Genomic DNA, 21,913 nt, shown 5'->3' with positions numbered 1-21,913 from the left:
TAAATTCAGCCTCAACACAGTGCATTAAGCACAGAGTATAAGCTTTGAGTATGAAATGTAGACACAGACCCCATTACTTTTTTTGTTAATGGATGCAGAGAAAGGCCAAGATGACGGGGTAAAGAGCCAAACAAAAGTCTCCCCCCATAGCACTTCACAGCGACCATGGAGGAAGACAAGCAAAGATCGGTGTGCTTGCTATGTTCAAAAAGTTGGCAGCGGGCAGCACAATGCCGAGAGGACTTCTTCCGAATGGGAGCGTGACAGAAATAAATTGAGAAGCACTGATCTATAGGCAGCTGCCACGATTGTCTGCCATCTTGCTGACACGGGTACCCCCCAAAAGACGAAAAAAAAAATCACAAAAGTTAGAAGAAAAATTGCGCTTCTTGGTCACTTCTTAGTCTCAGTAGTTAGTATTTATCGAACTCTTTAGCAATCATTTTCATTTAAACTATACGATATAGCAATATCTAATGAACAGATAACATACTGTCCCTTTAAGGACTGGCTCAATCACTTTATTCATTTTTTTACAATAAACAAAAATCAGTAGTACATCAATGTGAGGATTCCACCCCAACATTGATTACGGCCTTTTTTCTCAGGCACTAAATGAAAACTGAAATGCTTTGTTGGCAAATCATTATTTAATGTCTTAATTATGAAAACACCCAACAGTCGTTTTTTTCTTACTTTTCCATGTTTATTCTGACAAGAATTGGAATTTGCATTGAAAAAAGGCCAACAGAAAACAAAGGTTTTGAACACTGACCTATTCCTGCCATTCTTTCTTGATGTCCCAAAAAGGTTTTAAATTATTCACAATTTCAAATTGAATTTTTCTCATTTTTGTCCTTTTGCCGGCGTTACGAAGAATCAGCTCCCAGGGCATGAAGAGACTACATAAACATGTCGTCATAACCGGGTGGGGGCATGTGGTCCGGATCGGGACTGAGGAAAAAAACAATCGGAACTCATGAGACAAAAACATTTGGGTGATTCTATTTGGAGAAACATTTCATATTTGAATCTTTCTCACACCCTGATTTTTCTCTCACATCTGCAAAATATGTATTAAAAAGTACCTTAATTATTTACTTTAAGTGTTTGTCATCATACATTCATTATCTGCACCGCTTATCCTCAGTAGGGTCGCGGGGGTGCTGGAGATCATCCCAGCCATCTTCGGGCAGTGGGCAGGGCACACCCTGAACTGGTAGCCAGCAAGTCTCAGGGCACACAGGCACAGACAATTCGCTCGCTCATTCACACTTAGGGACAATTTGGACCGGCCAATTAACCTAACATGCATGTTTTTGGAATGTGGGAGAAAACGAGTGCCCGGAAGAAACTCAGGCAAGCACGGGGAGAACATGCAAACTCCACACAGGAGGTTCGATCTCATGACCTCAGAACTGTGCCGCACACGCTCTAACCACTGTGCCGCCGTGCTGCACTGTTTGTAATCAATTGACCCAAAATAAAATACATTTCAAACATTATTTTGTATTTTAGATAACTTTTTCATGTCACACATGCTCAATTGTATTGTGTCCGCACTACAATGTAATTAAAATTCCTCAACAGGTGTAGGCGATAAAATTATAAAATATTTTTTTTCTTTAATAATGTGATAAACTACACTAAACTTAATGTCATTATGCGATTACATTTTATGAATTTACTTGCTATTTTGTTCAAATTCTACATGTCTCGGTTATAATTTTCCACCCTGTTAGATTGTGCTCAATTGCCTCCCAAAAAGACTACAATTCCATAAAAGCCATTTACAAGAAGTGAATTTATTTGATTTTGGTGGATGTTCAACTGTGGGAAAAAGAGGTAAGCTTCAACTTTTACTCTGCTTACTTTTCATTTTATTTTAAATTGTGTACTTTAATGAGGTCTTGTTAAAGTTGTACTGTTATGGCAAATTATAGAAAATATTTATTGAGTACAATTTAAAAACAAACCTATCAGATTTAGTTATTAAAGTTGTGTTAACCTGTTGAAAGTTAGCTAGCTGATCCTTGATCAGCTAAAAGCTACAGCTAGATTATCTAAAAGGGTTCTTCCCTGTTAGGTATTGGAAATTAACAGGTAGGAGTGGGGACCTAACAGGGGGTGAAATTATGTCTGGGAGTGATTGTAGATTACTAATATCATTATATAATATTAACTTCTGAGAGGTACTTTTTGTTACTTATTAGTGCAAAGGGCACCCATTTTGAAGCATTTGTATAATTACTTATGGGCTATATTGTCACCATATTATTACCAGGCAGTAGCTCAGGAAGTAGAGTGCTCGTCTTGGTTCGATTCCCGGCTTCTCCAAATTAAATGTCGAATTGTCCTTGGGCTAGAAACTGAACCATTTATGTCCCCGATAAGCATGTAGTTGCCTTGTGTAACTGACGCCGCTATCGCTGTGTGTGTGTGTGTTCATGGGTAAGCGTGAGCCACATTGTAAAGCGCTTTGGGAGGTCTTCAGTGACTTGAAACGTGCAAAATAAATGCAGACCATTTACCATGTTGATTACTGAAAGTAGGGTTAAATAGACTCAGTCAACTACTAAAAATTATTTCCCTAGAAAAACGAAAATACACAGCACTGCTGAGCTATTTTCAAAAGAGGTATGCAGGCACCTCGACTGTCCTTAGGGCGAACCCTGGTGCCCGCGGGCACCCCGTTGGAGACCCATGGTATGGACGTATTTGTTTATGAACAAAACACTTTTTAAAACATCAGCTTTGTTGGTAAAACGGTTCTGTGTTTGTTAGGAAATGGCAGGCTGAAATACATTCAGAGACACTGTTTAAGAAAACAAGCTATAATTGGAATTGTATTCATCCCTGAACTTGACCACTATGTATTTCTTTCAAAATCATAAAAACATGGAACAAAGGCTATTTTTTTCCCCCAAAATAATAACACAAAAATGTTGCTGCAATCAAAGAATCACCCATTAGCCAAAAGGCGGAAAACCAATTAGCTACGTTGCTCACCCGGGCCGGTGACGTCCGACAGGTCCGAACGGGTCGAAGCGTGCGCCGGGCGGCACGGCTCCAGGCGGCAAAATGTCCGGGATGCCACTGGACGGGTCAAAACCCGAACGAGGGTAGCCCATTCGTAGCGGGTCTACGATCATCCCACCACCTGATATTGACCTGCAGGGATGTGCAAGATTTCCGATGTGCTTTTGGAGTCATCATGCAATGTCAAATTCATGTATAGTAATCTCTGGCCATTGACCCTTTCAGGGTTTGTGTACCTTTTTCATGGCATTAATCCCTTTCAAGGCCAAGTATTCCAGAAAACTAGCGCAGATCAAAAGTTTTTTTGTTGTTGCTGACTTTAAATACTAAAATAAAGTTGCTATCTTGTTGCTAGCACATACATTGTGCTATTTTGAACTGTGCCTACCTATGTTTTACAATCTTTTTGAGTCAATGGGCTGGCATAAACTAACGTGAATTCTACCTCAACCATGCTTGTGCAGCTTGGCTATGTCACACTTGTTTACCAACACGGTAAGGCCTCTTTGGAAAACAAAACAACAAAAAGTATTGTATGTATCAAAAGCAGAAAAAAATAGCTAAAGTTGGACTCTTTTTGATAATATTGATTGCTCTGAAATCAGATTCAGATTCAGATCTACTTTATTGTCATTCTAGTACACGTGTATACAGAACGAAATGTCGATACATCTGACCCGCACAGTTTCCTCGAATGTACAGATATAAGTAAAAGTTGTATTGTATTATCGCTACGTATAGTATTTTACCATACCATAGTGCCGATAGTGCAAGAGGAGTAGCTAACCAGATGTGCAAAATGGGCATTCAGGTTAACAAGTCAGGTAAACAGTAACATTAACACTGTAACAGTAACGCTGTAAGTACAATAGTGCAGAGAGCAAATGTGCAAGGAGTGGCAAGCTATAAAGAACTGCCAGTAGTGCAAAAAGTCAGATTAGCAGCCGTTAAGATTTAGGTTAACTAGATGTTAGATTGACCATTTAACAGTCTAATGGCCAGGGGGACTAGACTACTGCGGAACCTAGTGGTCCTGCACCGCACACTGCAGTACCTCTTCCCAGAGGCTAGCAGAGTGAACAGTCCATGATGGGGGTGAGAGGGGTCCCCGATAATGTTCTTAGCATGGGATAGGCAGCGCTTCTGGCCAATGTCCTGAATGGAGGGAAGTGTAGTCCCGATTATTTTCTCTGCTGTCCTCGTTACCCTCCTCACACTACCCCAGTCGGTAGCGCTGCAGCCTCCACACCACACAGAGATACAGCTGGTCAGGCTACTCTCTATGGTGCTCCTGTAGAATGTGATGAGGGAGGGTGGGGGAAGGTGGGCTCTCCTCATCCTCCGCAGGAAGTACAGGCGCTGCTGTGCCCTCTTAACCAGTGATGCAGTGTTCACGGACCAGGTGAGTTTGTTTGTAATGTGCACCCCTAGGAACTTGATACTGCTGACAACCTCCACAGCCTTGTTGTTGATGCAAAGTGGGGCATGGTTGGGCTGGTTTTTCCTAAAGTCGACAATGATCTCTTTAGTTTTGTCAACATTCAGGACCAGGCTGTTGTCCCTGCACCAGGCCACCAACTGCTCCACCTCCTCTCTGTAGGCCAGGTCGTTGTCGTCCCTGATGAGGCCCACCACTGTTGTGTCGTCAGCATACTTCACGATGTGGTTTGTGGCGGACCTAGGGACGCAGTCGTGTGTCATCAAGGTGAACAGCAAGGGGCTCAGGACACAGCCTTGGGGGGAGCCCGTGCTGAGGTAGATGACATCTGAGATGTTCTGACCTATCCGCACTGATTGGGGTCTGTCACTGAGGAAGTCCAGCAGCCAGTTCCGCAGGGGGGTGTTGAAACCCAGGAGTCTCATTTTGTCTACCAGATGTTGTGGGATGATGGTGTTGAATGCTGAACTGAAGTCCAGGAACAGCATCCGCACATGGGTGTTCTTCTCCTCTAGGTGTGTCAGGCTCAGGTGAAGCGCAGAGGATCAGAGACTGCTGATCTTCTGCTTTTTATTTTACCCGTTTTAATCTATGGTTTTTGCATGTTTTTCAGAGGATCTGAGTCTAAATTGGTTCTCATGGGACTATGTATGGCAGGGACGTCATTTTCCCTGAGTTAGGCCAAAGGTGAGCACATACCACCTAACTTGGTACTTGGGGGGCCTAAGAGGGGTCTTTCCTCCTAATGAACAGCCACTTGCTGCTTTTTTCCGCTTCCTCTGATGCTGCTTTAATGGCTCTACGCAGGCTTCGGCCACGGATTCCTAGGTAAACGAATGACTTGGTGGTAGATTATGCGACAATGTCTCTGTAGCCCACCTCCACTGGGGATACCTCAATGTTCCAGCCACGTTGCTGTGCTTCAGCTGTAAGCTAGGCATAGCATAAGCGTTTTCACTAAAAAGCCTCATCCACTAGACCTCTCAAAATACTGTGAGCTCGATGATAAAGGCCTTTTCCGTGAAGGCCACCACAGCACCAAGTCCGGTCTCAGAGTGGTTATGGCGATCTCTGGGGGAAACGCAAGCTGCTAGCCAAGATCAGCCAGCATCTTCCAATCCTGGGCAAACATAACTGGCCTTGCTTAGTTGGTATGGAGCTGCCCTTGGGTACCTTAGCCGCTTCATGGACAAAAGTGCCTGATGGTGGTAGGGAGTTGATGGCTATTTGCTTGTCTTCCAGGGTGGATGTAAGGGTCTTTAGGACCATGTGGCACAACGTGTAACACTCTTGGGTGAGGCTAGTTTTGCACCTTGTGAGAATGTGCCTAAGGGTGGCTAGCATGGGAAAATGGGCAGACACCGGGTCTTCATCTGACCATTGGTGAAAATGAACTGGTGTTGGAAGGACTTCATATGTAGCTCTAATGATAAAGCTCAACTGCCTTGCTCCCATGACCCACATTTCCCTCCGGCTGATGTCCCATCTCGTCCATTGACCCTGTTTGCCCAGAGAGCCTGCCTTAGCCCATTTGTCAGCTTACTTTTGGGGGAATACTTTCTCCACCACCATCCATCTTCGTTCGGATAGCTGTTGACCCAAAGCCTCCTCTTCCTTGCTGGACATGGAACACAATGTCAGTATGTCTGAGGGCTGCTCTTGCTTCTTCCACTGCTTTGGCTGGTCTCCATTTGTGCCCTGTTGCAAAGATTGGAGCATTGCTGCAGACTGCTAAGCCTAAAGATCCCTTCAGTGTCATCTGGAGTCTTGTTTTTACACACTTCAACTCCTCTGAGACCGGTGAGGGGAAGCTTGAGGACGCCATCCCCATAGAGACTTATGGAGGTCAGGCATCGTGGAATTCCGAGCCACTTTTAGATGTACTCTGTGACTCCTTTTTTCCAACATCTTCACAGTTGAGATTGGGACCTCATAAACTGTGAGGGACCACAGCATTTGAGGTAGGAGACCAAATTGCAGGCATCAGGCCTCTTGATTCCCAGGCAGTTGGGTGTTGTCAATGGACTGTAGGGCACTGCTGATGTCCTTGCGCAGTGGTTGCAACCGGTCATTGTCCTTCAAGCTCGCGTCATACCACCTGCGAAGGACTGGAAGGATGCTGTTTGGGAGGGTCGGATGGCAGAGCTATGTATGCCCTTGCACAATAGTATTGCCTTTTACACGCTGGTTTACTACTGTTAAAAGAAAATAACTCTGAAATTGTTTAATTGATGTTGAAAATGTCAGAAAAAAACGTTAAAACGTCATATCGTCACGTCATATTGTAAGATATAAAAAAATTGTGAATATGCTTGATGGCTGTTGAGATTGTTGTGTTTGTTTTGCTGCTGTTGGTGTCGGTGGATTTGTTCAGACCGAGGACAATTGACTTTGGCCTGGACGGATCTATTGACACTAACAAAGATGTTATATAATGAAATTGTGAATATGCTTGATAGCTAATATAATTTTCGAGAAGGGTTGTTCAAACCTCACATTGTGTTTGCTGTTAAAAACGTCATATTGGAATATAATATTGTGAATGTGCTTAATTGCTGTTGAGATTGTCATGATTGTTTTCTGTTATTAGTGTCAATAAATTTGTTCAAACCAAAAACCACCTGCGAAGGCTCTTCACAGGCTGCTCAGACACTGTTAGAATTCCGTCATCACAGATGAAGGATTTCAGGTTGCAGCCCCCGGGTAAAAGAAAGGAAAATGTGTTTTTTTTGCCTCAAAAACAAGATGAAAATTTTAATAAGTAACACATTTGAATTTTTTTTTCACAAAATTCAAGTTTTGCATTGAACATTAAAACAAAAAATTGGAGTGCTGGGTGCCAACATTTTTTTAATGTGTAAATTGACTCACCCCAATGGATCCAGATCGGCGCCTCCCACAGAGAACGGCGGCGCCATGGGATCGTGCCTGAAAAACAGACGCGGTGAGATGCCACACAACAGTAAACTACAAACTTTAGTCGAAAAGAAAATACTCCATTTCAGATAGTTAAAATTCTGCATTTATAAGTGACTAAAGGTTGGCAGCAAAGCACTGTATTTGGTCCAAATACACTTAAACATGTTTATCATATATTAACAATAAATTATAAAAAGTCAGAATGTATTAACTCATTCAGTGCCATAACGTATAAATACATTTTCAGAAGCATTGTTCCGGAGTGCAAACGTAAAAATTAGTGTGCGTTTTATTTAAACTATTGTCAAGTCTGGCGCTGCTGATCAGTAAGTATCAAGCCTTTGGAAATTATTGCAGTATGATAAATCACAACTAGATAGCAGGAGTGGCTTGGATCAGATCTTTGTGAACACACTCTGAGCCAAGTTTTGTTCCTGAATAAATGTATGACACTGTATGGCAATGTGTAGGCACTGGCCCCAAAGATCAAGAGATGGTGTAATTGTAACCTGTACAGTCCTTTGAGACATTTTGTAATTAAGGGCTATAAAAATAAATGTGACTTGACTAGAAATGTGACATGTATCCTATGCCTTAATAGCTGCAGAGCAGAAATTTCTGTAGGCTTTAAAAAGGAGTCAAAATGGAAAAAATTGTCTGGCAATTCTCATTTGAGAGAAACGTCAGCCACTTTATTAGTTAAAGTAAGGCGAAGTCGTGTGCTCCCATTAATTTTGAAAGTTATTATTAAGGGGACAGTTTGTATTACTCGACTACGAGATATAGCTGTTGTGCAAAAAAAAAATGGTAAAAAGCACAAGAAAGAATACAAACTACTGAGACTCAATGTGACCAAACCAAATAATAATATCCAATTTTTTTTTGCCCAACCTTTTTGATGTTTTTGAGTAGTGGTCAGTTGAGTCAAAAGTGACCGAATTGCACTTTCTTTTATCCAATTTGTTTGCGAAGCCTTTCACAAATTATTTTGATTCTCAGGTACCAGTGGTAGCAAGATGACATATCAGTTTGGCAGCTCCCTCAAGGTGAGACTCCTCTTATGTAAAAAAAATGTAAATTTTCAAACTATGGGTATTTTATAAAATGGACATTTATATGATATTTTGTGTATTTTTGCTTATTTTTTTTAAATCAATATTTTGCCTAATTGTTATTTTTTTGCCACTTAAAGGCGCTTAATAATACTCAGTGCCTTTAAACTACATGCACATTTGATACAAACTTGCATTTGTGCAAGAATAAGGGGGCATAGTTGGCTTAATCTGCTGTTTTCTTTTCTGTCACATAAGAGCAATTGCAAGGGATTTGCAAATTAGTAAAAAAAAATAAAAAATAAAAAAAACAACCAACAACAAAAGCATGTTGAAAAATTGTGACAAAATTGAGATAGTGATGAAAAATGTGATGTGATTTTTGATCATCCCCCTCGTTCAGGGGTTGGAAACATTTCTGACCAAAAGAGACATAAAAAATAAATACTTTGTTGGGTTTTTTTCTATGTTTTTTGGGAGAGCCACATTGTATATTTTAAAAAAATGTAAACAAAACGACCAAATCCGCTCTCCAGACAAAAGCCAATGCTTAGCTGGTGTTTACTGCACAGCAGTGATTTTCAAACAGTGTGCCGTGAGAACTTGTCTTGTGCACAACGAGAAATTTAACAATTTCATTTTCGCTACAAAAAAGAAAAGAAAAAAAAAAATAGTATGCCATTGTTCAGTATCTTTGATTTCTTCCAGTCATCAGCCAAGTAACTGTAACATTCATCCATATGAGTAGGTGGCAGCAGATTGCCATTTTGTAATTCATTTTATATCCTATACATATGTGAGGTAGGACAGGAATATATTTAATAACTTTTTTTTAATTTGAAATAAAAATGATACGTTTAACGTTTAGTTGACATTCAAAATAAAGTCAAGAACACATCAAGCCATGGACTTTAAACTTGCAGGAACAGGGAGAGAAGCCTTCAAATAAGGAAGTCCAACCTGCTCTAGAAGCCGTCCACTGAGCCATTCTTTTAATTAAATGATTACGTTTGCCAAAAAAAATAACAATATGACATAAAACAATCAAAAAATATTGCACGTGATTTTGCTGATTCATTTTATTCTATTCGTTTCTCATTTTATAAAAAAAGGAAAGAAAAGCATAAATAGATAAAAGAAATCCTCTGGCTGATACTTTTTGCTCCTTACAATGATGACTAGTATCCCTACAGCAAAACCCCGTCACCCCAAAAATGTGCAATGCTATAATGTTGACATTACCAGTGTGGCTGTGCAGCGTTCCGCGGGTGCCTTTCAGGGATCCGCAGTGGGTCAGCATGGTCCTCGTTGTGGCTTTCAAGCCTCCGCGTCCGCTCATTTGGATCTGCTTGTGTCCTTTTGTCCCTCGAAGGTAGAAGCTGGTTTCGTACAGCCACTCTAAGGCCACCTTCGTCTTTGAAGACTCTGGAGGGTAGGGAGGATAACAAGGAAAAAAAAACGACATGAAATGCTGCCATCACGGTTTAAACACCTTTTTCATGGCCAAATTCAAGCACTTTCAAGTCCAATTTTGCCAGTACCTAGAAGAAATCCAGCACCGATCAAAATAAAATGTGTTGTTGTTGACTTTGGTGACTAAAATTAAGTCACATTATCTGTGCTAATTTGACATGAATTTTGCCATTCTGCCTCAACAATGCACAGACAGCTAGGCTTCATCACATTTTTTTACAAACAAGAAAGGTGTTAGGTAATAATTGAGTTCAATACAGAAGACAAAAAAAGAAAGTACCGCATATATATATTGATTGCTCCAAGTGCATTCAATCTTAGCGACTGCTGTTCTTTTGCTTATTTTAATTCAAATTTGTTGCATGTTTTTTAGAGGATCAGTGTCTAAATTGGTTGGAATAGAATTGTAAATACAGTGAAACCTCGGTTCTTGACCATAATCCGTTACAGAACCCTGTTCGAGAACCGATTTGTTCAATCACCGAAATCATTTTTCCCATTAAAAATAATGTAAATCGTTTTAATCCGTTCCAACACCCTGAATGTTTACCATGAATGTTTAACGTAAACATGAAGGTAACCCAGGCTACGTTCACGTTATCGTAATCTTCTGTACGAAAGATTACGCTAAAATTAACGTGTAAAAATAAAAAAATCAGGTCGTTTACAAGTCATTTAGCACCACAAGTGGCTAGCGCTTCATTGGAAAGGGGGCTCCATTCCAACACCCTGAATTTTCGGCTCAGTTCCAACACCCTGAATGTTTACCTCAAATCATAAAGCTAACCCAGGCTAATCGTATGTTCGCGTTATCGTAATCTTCCGTACGAAAGATTACGCTAACACGAACGTGTAAAAAAAAAAAAAAGATAAAGAAAAGAATTATGAATAGGATTATTTACCTTTGTGGTGGTCAGCAGAAGGCGCATGCTGTATTCCCTAGCAAGATCGGAAACTCGCACACCTCTTTCAGATTTAGCTATTATGTCTTTCTTAAATTCAATAGTTGCACGAACAACTTTTCAGTCCTGCTTGCACCGACCTTCTTTGGAGGCATAGTTAGGGGCTAAAACACTCCGTTCACAGATATTAAAAGAGAAAGCAAAAAGAGGCAAGTGCGCACGTGATAACAGTTGGTCACGAGGGGTGGGGGCGATCTACACGATATACACCCGTACGCCGCTCAGCATCGCACTCTAGCGTACGCACTCACGCATTACCGGCGTTCGAACTCCGAATTTTTGACCGAACAGCGAAGCAAGAATTTCTTGAAAATTTTTGGTCAAACCTGAGAGGCGTTCGAAAACCGAGGTTCCACTGTAGTTATTTTTTGCATTGTATCAATTATTTATAGCACTGATGCATTAACATTATAAATCTTTATTTTATTGTTTTGCATTTTCAAGGAGCTTCTATTGTTGATGAACTTTAATCTGTTTAGTGCATAAAAATCTAAAATTGTTTTGCATTTTACCAATTTTTGGGTAGATCTGTGAATATTTTAATTTATATTCCATGTGTTTTCCCTGCAAAGCATATGAAAATAGTAATTAATAAGTAATTTGGAGCATAATGTTTTATTATCATTAATAATATATCATTTAAAAAAAAAAAAATAATAATTGAAGAGCCAAAACAGCCGGCTCTTCTCAGTGAGCAGAGAAAAAAAGAGACAGTTTTCTAAATGGAGCTATGCCCTTGTGTGCAACCAGTAGGGGTGGTGACACTTTACATGACAATGCCATAACGCTAACAGAGCAGGCATTTTTTTTTCACGCTTTTCTTTATTTATTGCGAAGTCTATGTAGTCAGACTACCAAGATACATGACATCAGCAACAATATCAAGCATTTTCAAGCACGTCCCCCCATAATACAAGCATGTATCTAACCTTGAAAACTCAACATTCAAATTCAAGCATTTTCAAGGATTTCAAGAATCCGTACAAAGCTTGTGTGATTTTTAAAGAAAGAGGGTTCTTTTTATTTATCTGCTCAAAGAAAAACATTGGTTATAGTACATGGTACATCTTTATACAACTATCTTTACACAAGAATTTTGAGATTTTAGTTTTTTTAATATATAAACAAAACTCTACCTCACTTTACAAAGGAAAATCCAGTTCACGAGCGGTCACCGAGGCTACTACTAAAAACCGCTCAACACTCGTAACTGCTCCCCGCCAGTCGCTCGCTCCAGTTTAAGCACCTGATACCATGTACGTATGTTCGTTTTGATCCCAGCCAATTTTTGCCATTTTGACTCATGTGTCTTCTTTTTTTGTCTTCTCTTTGTCATCTTTTTTATAAAGAATAAAGCTTTCAATCGTTAAACTGTCTGTACTTATATATTTGTTTATCTCATCACACTGCACGCTTACACAGCCTATGGGGGCCGTCCAAACACTGCCATACAGTATCATACAGTGGGCACAGGAAACGAAATAAGACACGACTTGTGTTGACAAAGATTTGATTAGAGCCACTTTGGCCATCTAGTGGTGATTTATTATACTGAAATAGTATCCACAGGCTTGATATTTTCTGATCAGAAGTGTAAACGCCTTTGTAATAGTTTAATACACAAAAATAATAATTAAAAAAAATTTACGTTTTGGCACTCAGGGACAATACATCTGAAAATGTATTCATACTTTATGGTACTGAATGAGTTAATCGCATTTTATATGATCTCCTTTGCATGACTTTTTGTAAAGTGTCTGAGTAAAGAAGGAGAATGATAAAAATGGAAACAAATAAAAAAAACGGGACAATGGGAACAAAGAAGGCCATGATCCATGTGGCTATTCTCACCCCCCATTTCTCCCCCATTTTCATGGCCCAAAGTTGCTAAGTGCGTTGTGGGTTGACCTAAGATGTGCGTCTGTTCTGAAAGGCTCGACTGGAAACGAAAAAACAGCTTAATACTTCCGTAATTGTGGTCACACGATGTTGCCACTAAAGCAAACGGGTGAATTATTAAAAAAAATACTATCTATAAATGTCACTAAATCTTTTTAGTTCAAACATTGTGTTTACATTTTTAAGACATTCGAAAATTGGATTCAAGACATTTTAATGCCAATGAAGGCCTTATTTTTAGAATAATGAAATCAATGCCTTTTAAGACTTGTGAGAGGACTGCTTCCTTCTTGATACTATGAAGACAAAATAGGCTAATTTGGGAACCAATTTGGGTGTAAGATCGAATCGGTAACCACCAAATTAGATTCTGAACCAAATTAATATAATTTTAAGCGATTGTCTCAACATAGCTATTTGGGTTTCAATTTAATCTTTTTGGAAGGTCGGAAACGGGCCAATTAGTTTTCGATTACGGTATTTCATATCGGGGGAAATTTGCTTGTTATATGAGCAGTTCGAGCTACGAGCACGATCCCAGAACAAATTAAGATTGTATTTGGAGGTACCACAGTATTGGCACAGATTATCAGTCCTATTGAGAATCAGTTTAATGAAGCATTCATGTTGATAATGCAATACAATTTTGTGAAGAATGCAATGACTGTTATTTGAAACAATATATTTAACAATGGACAACCATTCTTAACATGGAACAAATGCAGAGCTGAATATGTGCTTACCTGTCAAAAGTGCGCAAGTACGCAGCATCCACATGTTCATTGAGGTTGATGATCACGTCCGAGCTCTGCTGTGTGCTCCGGTTCTATTCAAACAAACAACTGATTTAAAGTCCAATAATGCATCAACTTCTGGACAGTGAACCCTTGATGAGACTAGTCTTATTAAAAACAAATTAAAATGTATATAATATGTACAGTGAGTGAAAAGTATTTGATCCCTTGCTGATTTATTTGGGTTTGCCAACTAATGAAGACATGATCATCCCATTCTTTAAATGATAGATGCATTCTAACATGGTGAGACAAAACATCAAAAAGAAAATCCAGAAAATAGATTAAAATAAGATATTTTAATGCATTTGTATATCATTGAGGGAAATAAGAATTTGTGTCGCTAGCCGAAAGCACTTAATAATTGGTGACAAAGCCTTTGTTTGCAAGGACAGCGGTCGGAGGGTTTTGGTCTTTAACTACTTGGTTAGCACACATGACGGGGGGAATTTTGAACCAATATTCTCTGCAAACTCTCTAAATCATTTAGGTCGGTGGGCTGTTGCTGGACAAATTTTAGAACCGGATGTGGCCCTGATAGTTGCCCACCCCTAGTTTAGCCAATTAGAAGGCAATACACAATACATGATATAAATCTGTGAAGCAGCAAGACCGTGAAAGGTGAAATGGGTGATAACGAGGGATTACTGTATATTTAAATGTCCTTGTTACAATTTCATGTGCTTTGGTCTAAACAAAAACCTGACAGTCATTGTTATAAATTATCTAAAAATGATATGAACATCAAATAGTCAGTCATATATAGGTCAGTAGCAAAAACACAGAGATTATTTTACTTTTTGCAAAGTTTACTCTGAAATGTTGATCTGTTGTATTTTATTTCTTATTTTTTTAAGGATTTATAAGATTTTAATTCCAGAAGCTCTATTAATAAATTGATGTAATAGAAAAATCAATTTGACCTGTTTACATTCATACTACCCTGAGGACGACCGGTCTCAGGAAGCTAAGCAGGGTCGAGCGTGGTTAGTACCCCGATAGGAGACCGCCTGGAAAATACCAGGTGCTGTAAATAGGTCATTTGGCACACGCACCACTGCGACAGTACCCCTGCACACTCTGCCAGTAAAGGCAGGGAAAATGAATTTTACGGGACTAAGTAAATTGAACTGAATTGAATTAATTATCAATAGTGACACCTCTATAGCTAGGATGGAATTCTGACCTAATTGGATCCAGAGAATCAATTTTTTTGTAAAGGAGGGACGTTATTCTTTTGTCTGTCACATATTACAGAACAGTGAACCTTCAAATTAAGAGTAAAAACATTGTAGTTTGATAGCAGCAGTGTTTGCTTTCACACTGAGGGAAAAGCAGATTCTGCTAAAATATCACTTTCCAACAAAACAAAAAGTACTTCAATATGTGATCCTGTACATGTATCTAAGTATGTTTTATTAACTTTGTCAACAAATAAAGCTTTCGCCACTGTGCAATTACCAATGTAATTGCAACCCTCAATTTGTTCGTAAAATTGTTTCAAAAATGTAAGAAGTAACAAAGATAAAATGTAATCAACAACCGAAATCCTGTGTGACATTGTGCAGGGTTTGTACACCTTTGTCATGGCCATAATCAAACACTTTTTAAGGACTTAAAAGCCAATTTCCAGTTTTCAATTTCAAAATTAAATCCCTCCAGTACCATCAAAAGAAGAATTTCAGTGTGGATAGTGTATTTTGCAGATTCACAAATATATGCAATATGTATATCCATGAGACTTTGTTATACAAGACACAAGAAGAGAAGAGGATCTGTAAAATGTATTTAATAGGGAGGATGAAGGGGTAGGGAAAATTCTTACTACCCCTTTTCGAACATGTTATTTAACATTATTTTGGTGTTGAGTGACTGTTTTTGTCCTGTTTTTATTTTAATGTTCGAAATAAACTTTTCATTCATTCATTCATTCATTCAAATCTGCGCTTTATATATGCAATTTTCAATCTCGCATGTGCATCTATAAGACATATGATTTTTAAAGCTTGAGTTTACCGCAAACATATTTGTGGATCTGATAATTGCATATGCAAATATTTTTGAGACAAATCTCTCCCCATTAATGTTTTAGGTAAAGTAATATGTAGCTCAGTGCAGCACGGCGGCGCAGTGGTTAGCGCTTGTGCGGCACAGTTCATGTCATGGGAACCTGTCGTGGGTTCAAATCCAGCTCCAGACTTCCTGTGCGGGGTTTGTAAGTTCTCCCCGTGCTTGCGTGGGTTTCCTGCCACGTTCCAAAAACATGCATTTCAGGTGAATTGGCCGGTCCAAATTGTCCCTAGGTGTGAATGAGCGAATGAGTTGTCTGTCCCTGTGTGCCCTGCGATTGGCTGGCAACCAGTTCAGGGTGTCCCCTGCCCACTGCCCAGAGATGGCTGGGATGGGCTCCAGCCCCCCCGCGACCCAAATGAGGATAAGCGGTGTAGCCAGGGATCAGAATGGAGATTTTCATTTTCAGCTGAAATAGCCAGGGTCCAGGGGCCGCAGGCCCCGGCCAGGTCCAGGGCGGAGCCCGGTGGGGGGCTCAGTGGGACAAAGCCCCCCTGAAGCCAACAGCATTTATCTTATTTGCTATGTGAAAATTGCACTAGAATGAATTAAATCCAACAAAACAGAAACCATGTATTTTTTTCAGTTTTAAGATGTTTAAAACAATTGGGGGATTACAATGTTACAACCATCACCATTGTTGTTGTGTTTTGATGATGAAGATGGACCTTGTATTTAGCTACTAATCAACAATATATATGAAAATATATACATTAATAACCATTCATCATTAATTTGAAAATAGAATGCACAAACTGAACATGCTTAAAGAAAATACATGTCAGTCTGTGACAGTCTTCTCCAGCCATGACCACTTAAATTTATTCTTGATTCCTTTATCAATCTCGGAGACAAAAGCCTCGTCTTCTTTTCTTAGTATTTTCATATTTACTTTTTCAAACACTCATTTCACCGTTTGAAAAGACCGGAAGGAGCGCCATGTTTGAGAAAGCCAATGCTCTGAACAAAAGCTCCGCTGATTGATTATCAGCGAACCTATCGACTAATGGTAGGAGTCGATCTATTTGTTGTGTGTTATAGATCTAATGCGCTGCGCTTCTTTTTGCCGATTTTTCTCGCAATCTCTAACTGCTAACTTGGGGTGATGAAACAGTCACGTATCATACCTCACCCCCCCAAAATATTTTCTCATCGAATTTAGACGATTTACGGGAATGACCTTTGGGGTTCAAAAACAGCGGAAATCCGCGGATCCGCGGAAAATTCTGATCCCTGTGTAGCTGATGATGAGATGAATATGTAGCTCAGTGTTTGTATTTTTATTTTTATTTTTATTTTTTTTACTTTTTTTGAGCCAATGCAACTTTCTTTCGTTAAAAAAATGGTAATACACCACCAGTCTGTGCCAGTGCATCTCTGGTAAAATCCAAATTAAAGAAAGATTTCGCTAGACTTCACAGGCACACAAATTGGATAATTTCCCATGGCACAGTGGTTGGAAAAACACTGATGTAGCATTAATTTTCAGTTGCAGGAGGTTCTTTCCATTGCAATTTACCACTGGGAAAGGCTACCTTAATTTTTTGCACGGCCCATAATAAATGTCCATAATTAATACATAGTCCTTGCACTAATACTCAGTTCATAGTGATCTGTTTGGATGTAGCATGCACCTGTCCTCTTGGGCGTGACCCGTAGGGGGCGATGACGCTTCATAGGACAATGCTGTACAAACTAATGCCAGCTACCGTAAATCACGACGCAAGGGGAAGAAAAAATTCAATGGCAAAGTGAAGCCACTAGTGAGTACTTTTTAAGCAGACTTGTTGTGAAACATTGCAACAATTTTGAGCATTTACAAGCAAGTCACTGAAAATTCAAGCACTTTCTAATCCTTGAAAATGCAAGATTAAAATTTAAGCAATTTCAAAGATTTCAAGCAGCCCTAAAACACTGGGGCTGAATTTAATTTCTCCCTACCATTAAATTGAAGACGAGTGCATTGTCGACCAGGAGGGCTTTGAGTAGCAACTGATAGTCTCCCTGCTCTGAAGAGTACCTCAGGGCGTATTCCACCTTGCTGCTGCTCCAGTCCGACGGCAGCAATTCTGACTTCTTGTCGTTGGACCGAGACTTATGGACAGAAAGAAAAGAAAAAAACAAAGGGGGAAAAAGACAAATTATTCACACTACCGTTCAAATATTTAGGGTGACGCAGACAAATTTTTATTTTCCATAAAAAGTCACAATCTTATTTTTCAAATGAGTTCTCCAATGTCTGTGTTCACATATAGTCTCTTGCCTTTGTTTGGCCTTGCTGTTTTTGTGTGTTTTTTTTTTCCATTCATTTCCCTTTTATTTTCTTTGTTATTGTATGTGTGTGTCTTGCTGTCGGTCACCCCTCTTAAGGGATATGACAAAGGTAGATAGATAGATAGATAAATAGCCTTTGTTGGCCTGTCTCAGATATGTTTTTTCTTTTCTACTGCCTTGAAGGCCAGCATCTTAGTGTCGCCTCTTCACTGTAGATGTGGAAATTGGTGTTCTGTGGATACTAAGGGTGCACGACTAACCAAAATCGAACTGATATTGCGATGTGACGGAGTGCAATTGTGCAAAAAAAGGTGCTATGTAGTTAAGTTTAACTCCTTAACAATCCTGTAAAAGTCGCCTAAAATCCCAATCCAAGACATACCCAAAGTAAATTGTATGGTGTTGTTGAACCATTTTGAGAATCTGGAAGGTTTTGGTCTCTTAAAAACTAACACTCCGGAGTTTTGTCCACAATTGAAATAACCACTGCAAGAGATACTAACATTGAGTAATCCAAGTTGGAACACACAGAAAAAGAATGTCATATTCCAGGTATTCATCAAAAACATGTTTATGTCATGATACCATTAGTACAGGTAGTTGTGTTTTGTTCCCACACTAATTTTCGACCCCACTCATGGAAGAGTGTATGTACTGGGTAGGTCAGGCATCCAAGGGTTAAGTACTCACAAAAAAACTACCACAGAAAATACAGTTTTTCTTTTAAAACTGAGAATCGCATCGAAATTGAAATACTGGTCTGAAAAATCGCAATAAGATTTTTTCCTAAAAATGTGAAGCCCTACAGGTACTATTTAACAAAGCTGTAGTGTAAGTCTCTTTTTCTTGTACTTGTATTAGATGACGAGGCATTTGGCTACCTTCAGGGCGGCAGAGGTGCGATCCCGGAAGGGGTGGCGTACACCCCGGGCCCCGTCACTTTTCCGCGGCGCAGCCAATGCGAAACTGCAGCAAAAGCAAGGAAACAACTGTCCTGTCCGATCGACCACCTCAGTGGGGTCTTATCACTACCTGTCAGAAAAAGAAAAAGGGGGGAACCGAGAATCCAACACTCCCTTGACTAAGGATCGAGCGGGAGTAGGCCCAAAAACGGATGTCAAAGTTGTCAGCCGCTAATTGGAAACGGCCTGCTCCAACGCTCAGGTGTCGTGGTATCAGCCGATCACACTTTGGCAGACGGGGAAAAACCGGTGGGATACACCCGAGGGGGTGGGGTGCCAGTGGGTGCACGACTGGCCTCATCGACGGCGACCACGTTGGCTCGGCCCACCTGCGCAACCGGTGTGGTAACCGGGTCATGGGTCGACGGCGGTGCGGGGGACGGGCACACCACGATCGCACTCCCATCGGGCACGACGAGGTAGATAGGTCGCCACCAGCCGGAGCCGACAACACAGTTATTGTGGCTGGGGGTTGTCCCGGGGTTGGTCCGTTCTGGTCCAACAACAAAAACCCCTGATGGCTGGACGGTGGGGTGGGAAGGGTCGGCGCCGGGCGGACGGCGGCGGGACCCTCCTGCTCATTTGCTAACTGCTAATAGTGGGATAAACACTGGGTGTGAGCTAACCCTGTTGTTTGTACGATGTCGGTCTGGTGGGAACCAAAAGTTCATCCTGAGCGTTATGTCACATCACGAAAAAGGAAGGGAGAAGGAACGGAAAACGAGAATATAAGAAACCATGCCAGCCGGTCTACACTCAGTCCACGCACGGGCCGAAAAGTTGGCACATTGCAGACACATAACTAGAGCCCTTAAGGTCCCTAGTGAATGCATCCATATACTAACACTGCGACGGCCGCAGGAAACTCTTGCCGAAATGCGCTTGGTGAATTTGTGACCGGGGCGGTGGCGTGCGCCTTACTTGAGCTTAGTAAGCGAGGTAATGGCCGCTGAACGTAGGGCTAAGCCTGAGCGGGAAAGCGGTACAGCCTGCGCAGAAAGGCCCAGGGTGGGCCCCTCTTCACTTGGGCCAGTGTGCGGAGTGACGGCCGCCTAGCGTAAGGGCTATCCTGAGCGTGACGGCAGGCCGGCCTGCGTGTTCGGGTCCCGCTGCGACGCGGCGACGGCCGCAGGAAACTCTTGCCGAAATGCGCTTGGTGAATTTGTGACCGGGGCGGTGGCGTGCGCCTTACTTGAGCTTAGTAAGCGAGGTAATGGCCGCTGAACGTAGGGCTAAGCCTGAGCGGGAAAGCGGTACAGCCTGCGCAGAAAGGCCCAGGGTGGGCCCCTCTTCACTTGTACTTGTCCTCTTGCTTGTTTGTGCAGCAGGGCCTTTCACTTCTATTTCCATACAGCCAAAGGCTGCCATATTTGATACTAAGAAGCTGAAACGTTTGATGATTGAATAATTATAAAACAAACAACTATTTGACTATAGAAATAGCTGTCTGTTCAATAACAATCATTTAATTTATAAGTTGTTGCACATTGAGTCCAGTGCTAATTTTATGATTTTTGTTAAAATAAAAAGTTGGGTGATGTAAAACATTTTTGTTCCATTGGTAGACACACAAACACAGCACGGCGGCGCAGTGGTTAGCACATGTGCGGCACAGTTCAAGTCATGGGAACCTCCTGCGTGGGTTCAAATCCAGCTCCAGACTTCCTGTGCGGAGTTTGTATGTTCTCCCCGTGCTTGCGTGGGTTTCCTCCGGGCACTCCGGTTTCCTCCCACATTCCAAAAACATGCATTTCAGGTGAATTGACCGGTCCAAATTGTCCCTAGGTGTGAATGAGCGAGTGAGTTGTCTGTCCCCGTGTGCCCTGCGATTGGATGGCAACCAGTTCGGGGTGTCCCCTGCCCACTGCCCGATGATTGCTGGGATGGGCTCCAGCACCCCCGCGACCCTACTGAGGATAAGCGGTGCAGCTAATGAGATGAGATATATATATATATATATATATATATATCTTTTAATCCACAAATGATTGACCCAAACAAACTGAGTACACAGACTTGAAAGTTATTGTTGATTAGATGGACTTTGATGACCGGATTGAATTGTTGTTTAAAGAAAAAAACAAACAAAACAAATAAAACGTTACTACAGTTACTCAGTATTTGAGTAGTTATTTCCCGAGTACTTTTTTCACTTGTACTCAAGTAATTTTTTGGAAAACTACTTTATACTTGTACTTGAGACACAAGATTCTTAAGTAAAAGTACTATTACATCAGATTAATATGATGAATATGTTTATTTACCTACTCGACCCACCTCTGCTGATTACTAATGTTTAGCATTAGCATCCATCGTTAACATCGTCGCAACAAAAAGCATCATTTTCTCATTGTGTCACGTCGATTTACCTCATCTCCGGAGCCAAGGCACTTGTATCCGCTTTTGATGACCTCCCAGTGAACAAAACTCACGACGGCGTCCTGTGGACATGATATTTCGTCGCCACAGCACGAAAATAACAACTCTAAACCCGCCATTGAACCAAAGCAACTCAACGTCGACACACTCACGAACGAAACGAAAATGAGATAAAAGAAAATATTTACAAGCTGGTAGTACTTCCTACTCTTTCTTTTCAATGTAAAACACTAAATGAATATGACTCACCAATAATAACTACTGTTTAGGAAAACATAAGTTCAGATTGTAGCCGTCAATACTATTTGAGGACAATAAGCAGACATTTAAAACTATTTTATCGTAATTGTGATTAACATTTAATACTGTACTTACAATAAATCAAATTGCGTTTTTGTGTAATATAGTCTTTATGTACATCGCAATAATTCTGACTTTACTCGTCAGCTGTTTAGATCTCAGCACATAAAATGTCCCCTAGAAAATCTTAGCACATTTCTGTTCCAAGCCTTAACAATTCAACTTGCAGTCTATTTATTGAATACAGAATGTTTAAAAAATGGTCTGAATATTTTACGTAACATCTGAAATGCATACATTAATCAAAAAATGTTGGGTTTGTACGGTCCGGTCAATTGTGACGTCATATGAT

General features: G+C 40.6%; 2 protein-coding genes across 2 annotated transcripts in view; one reads left to right on the top strand and one right to left on the bottom strand.

Moving 5' to 3' along the window:
- Positions 1–681: 681 nt before the first annotated feature.
- On the bottom strand, positions 682–21,864 carry psmf1 (proteasome inhibitor subunit 1). Its single transcript, XM_088337456.1, has 7 exons — positions 21,252–21,864; positions 17,588–17,740; positions 13,526–13,608; positions 9,691–9,873; positions 7,349–7,405; positions 3,010–3,171; positions 682–954 (listed from the first exon to the last, which is right to left on the bottom strand). Exons 1-7 carry the CDS (start codon positions 21,378–21,380, stop codon positions 903–905), a joined length of 819 nt encoding a protein of 272 aa, XP_088193582.1. The 5' UTR covers positions 21,381–21,864; the 3' UTR covers positions 682–902.
- pigu (phosphatidylinositol glycan anchor biosynthesis, class U) overlaps positions 21,271–21,913 on the top strand; it is a 34,992-nt gene continuing 34,349 nt past the window's right edge. The window contains exon 1 of the mRNA XM_088337454.1: positions 21,271–21,455. The gene's annotated coding sequence lies outside the window, so the exon portion shown is untranslated. The remainder of the gene's footprint in view (positions 21,456–21,913) is intronic.

Source organism: Urocampus carinirostris, chromosome 6 (assembly GCF_059441175.1).
Source record: "Urocampus carinirostris isolate Australia breed hairy pipefish chromosome 6, RoL_Ucar_1.0, whole genome shotgun sequence".
NCBI classification, from domain to species: Eukaryota; Metazoa; Chordata; class Actinopteri; order Syngnathiformes; family Syngnathidae; genus Urocampus; species Urocampus carinirostris.
This window is presented reverse-complemented; position numbering and strand designations above follow the sequence as displayed.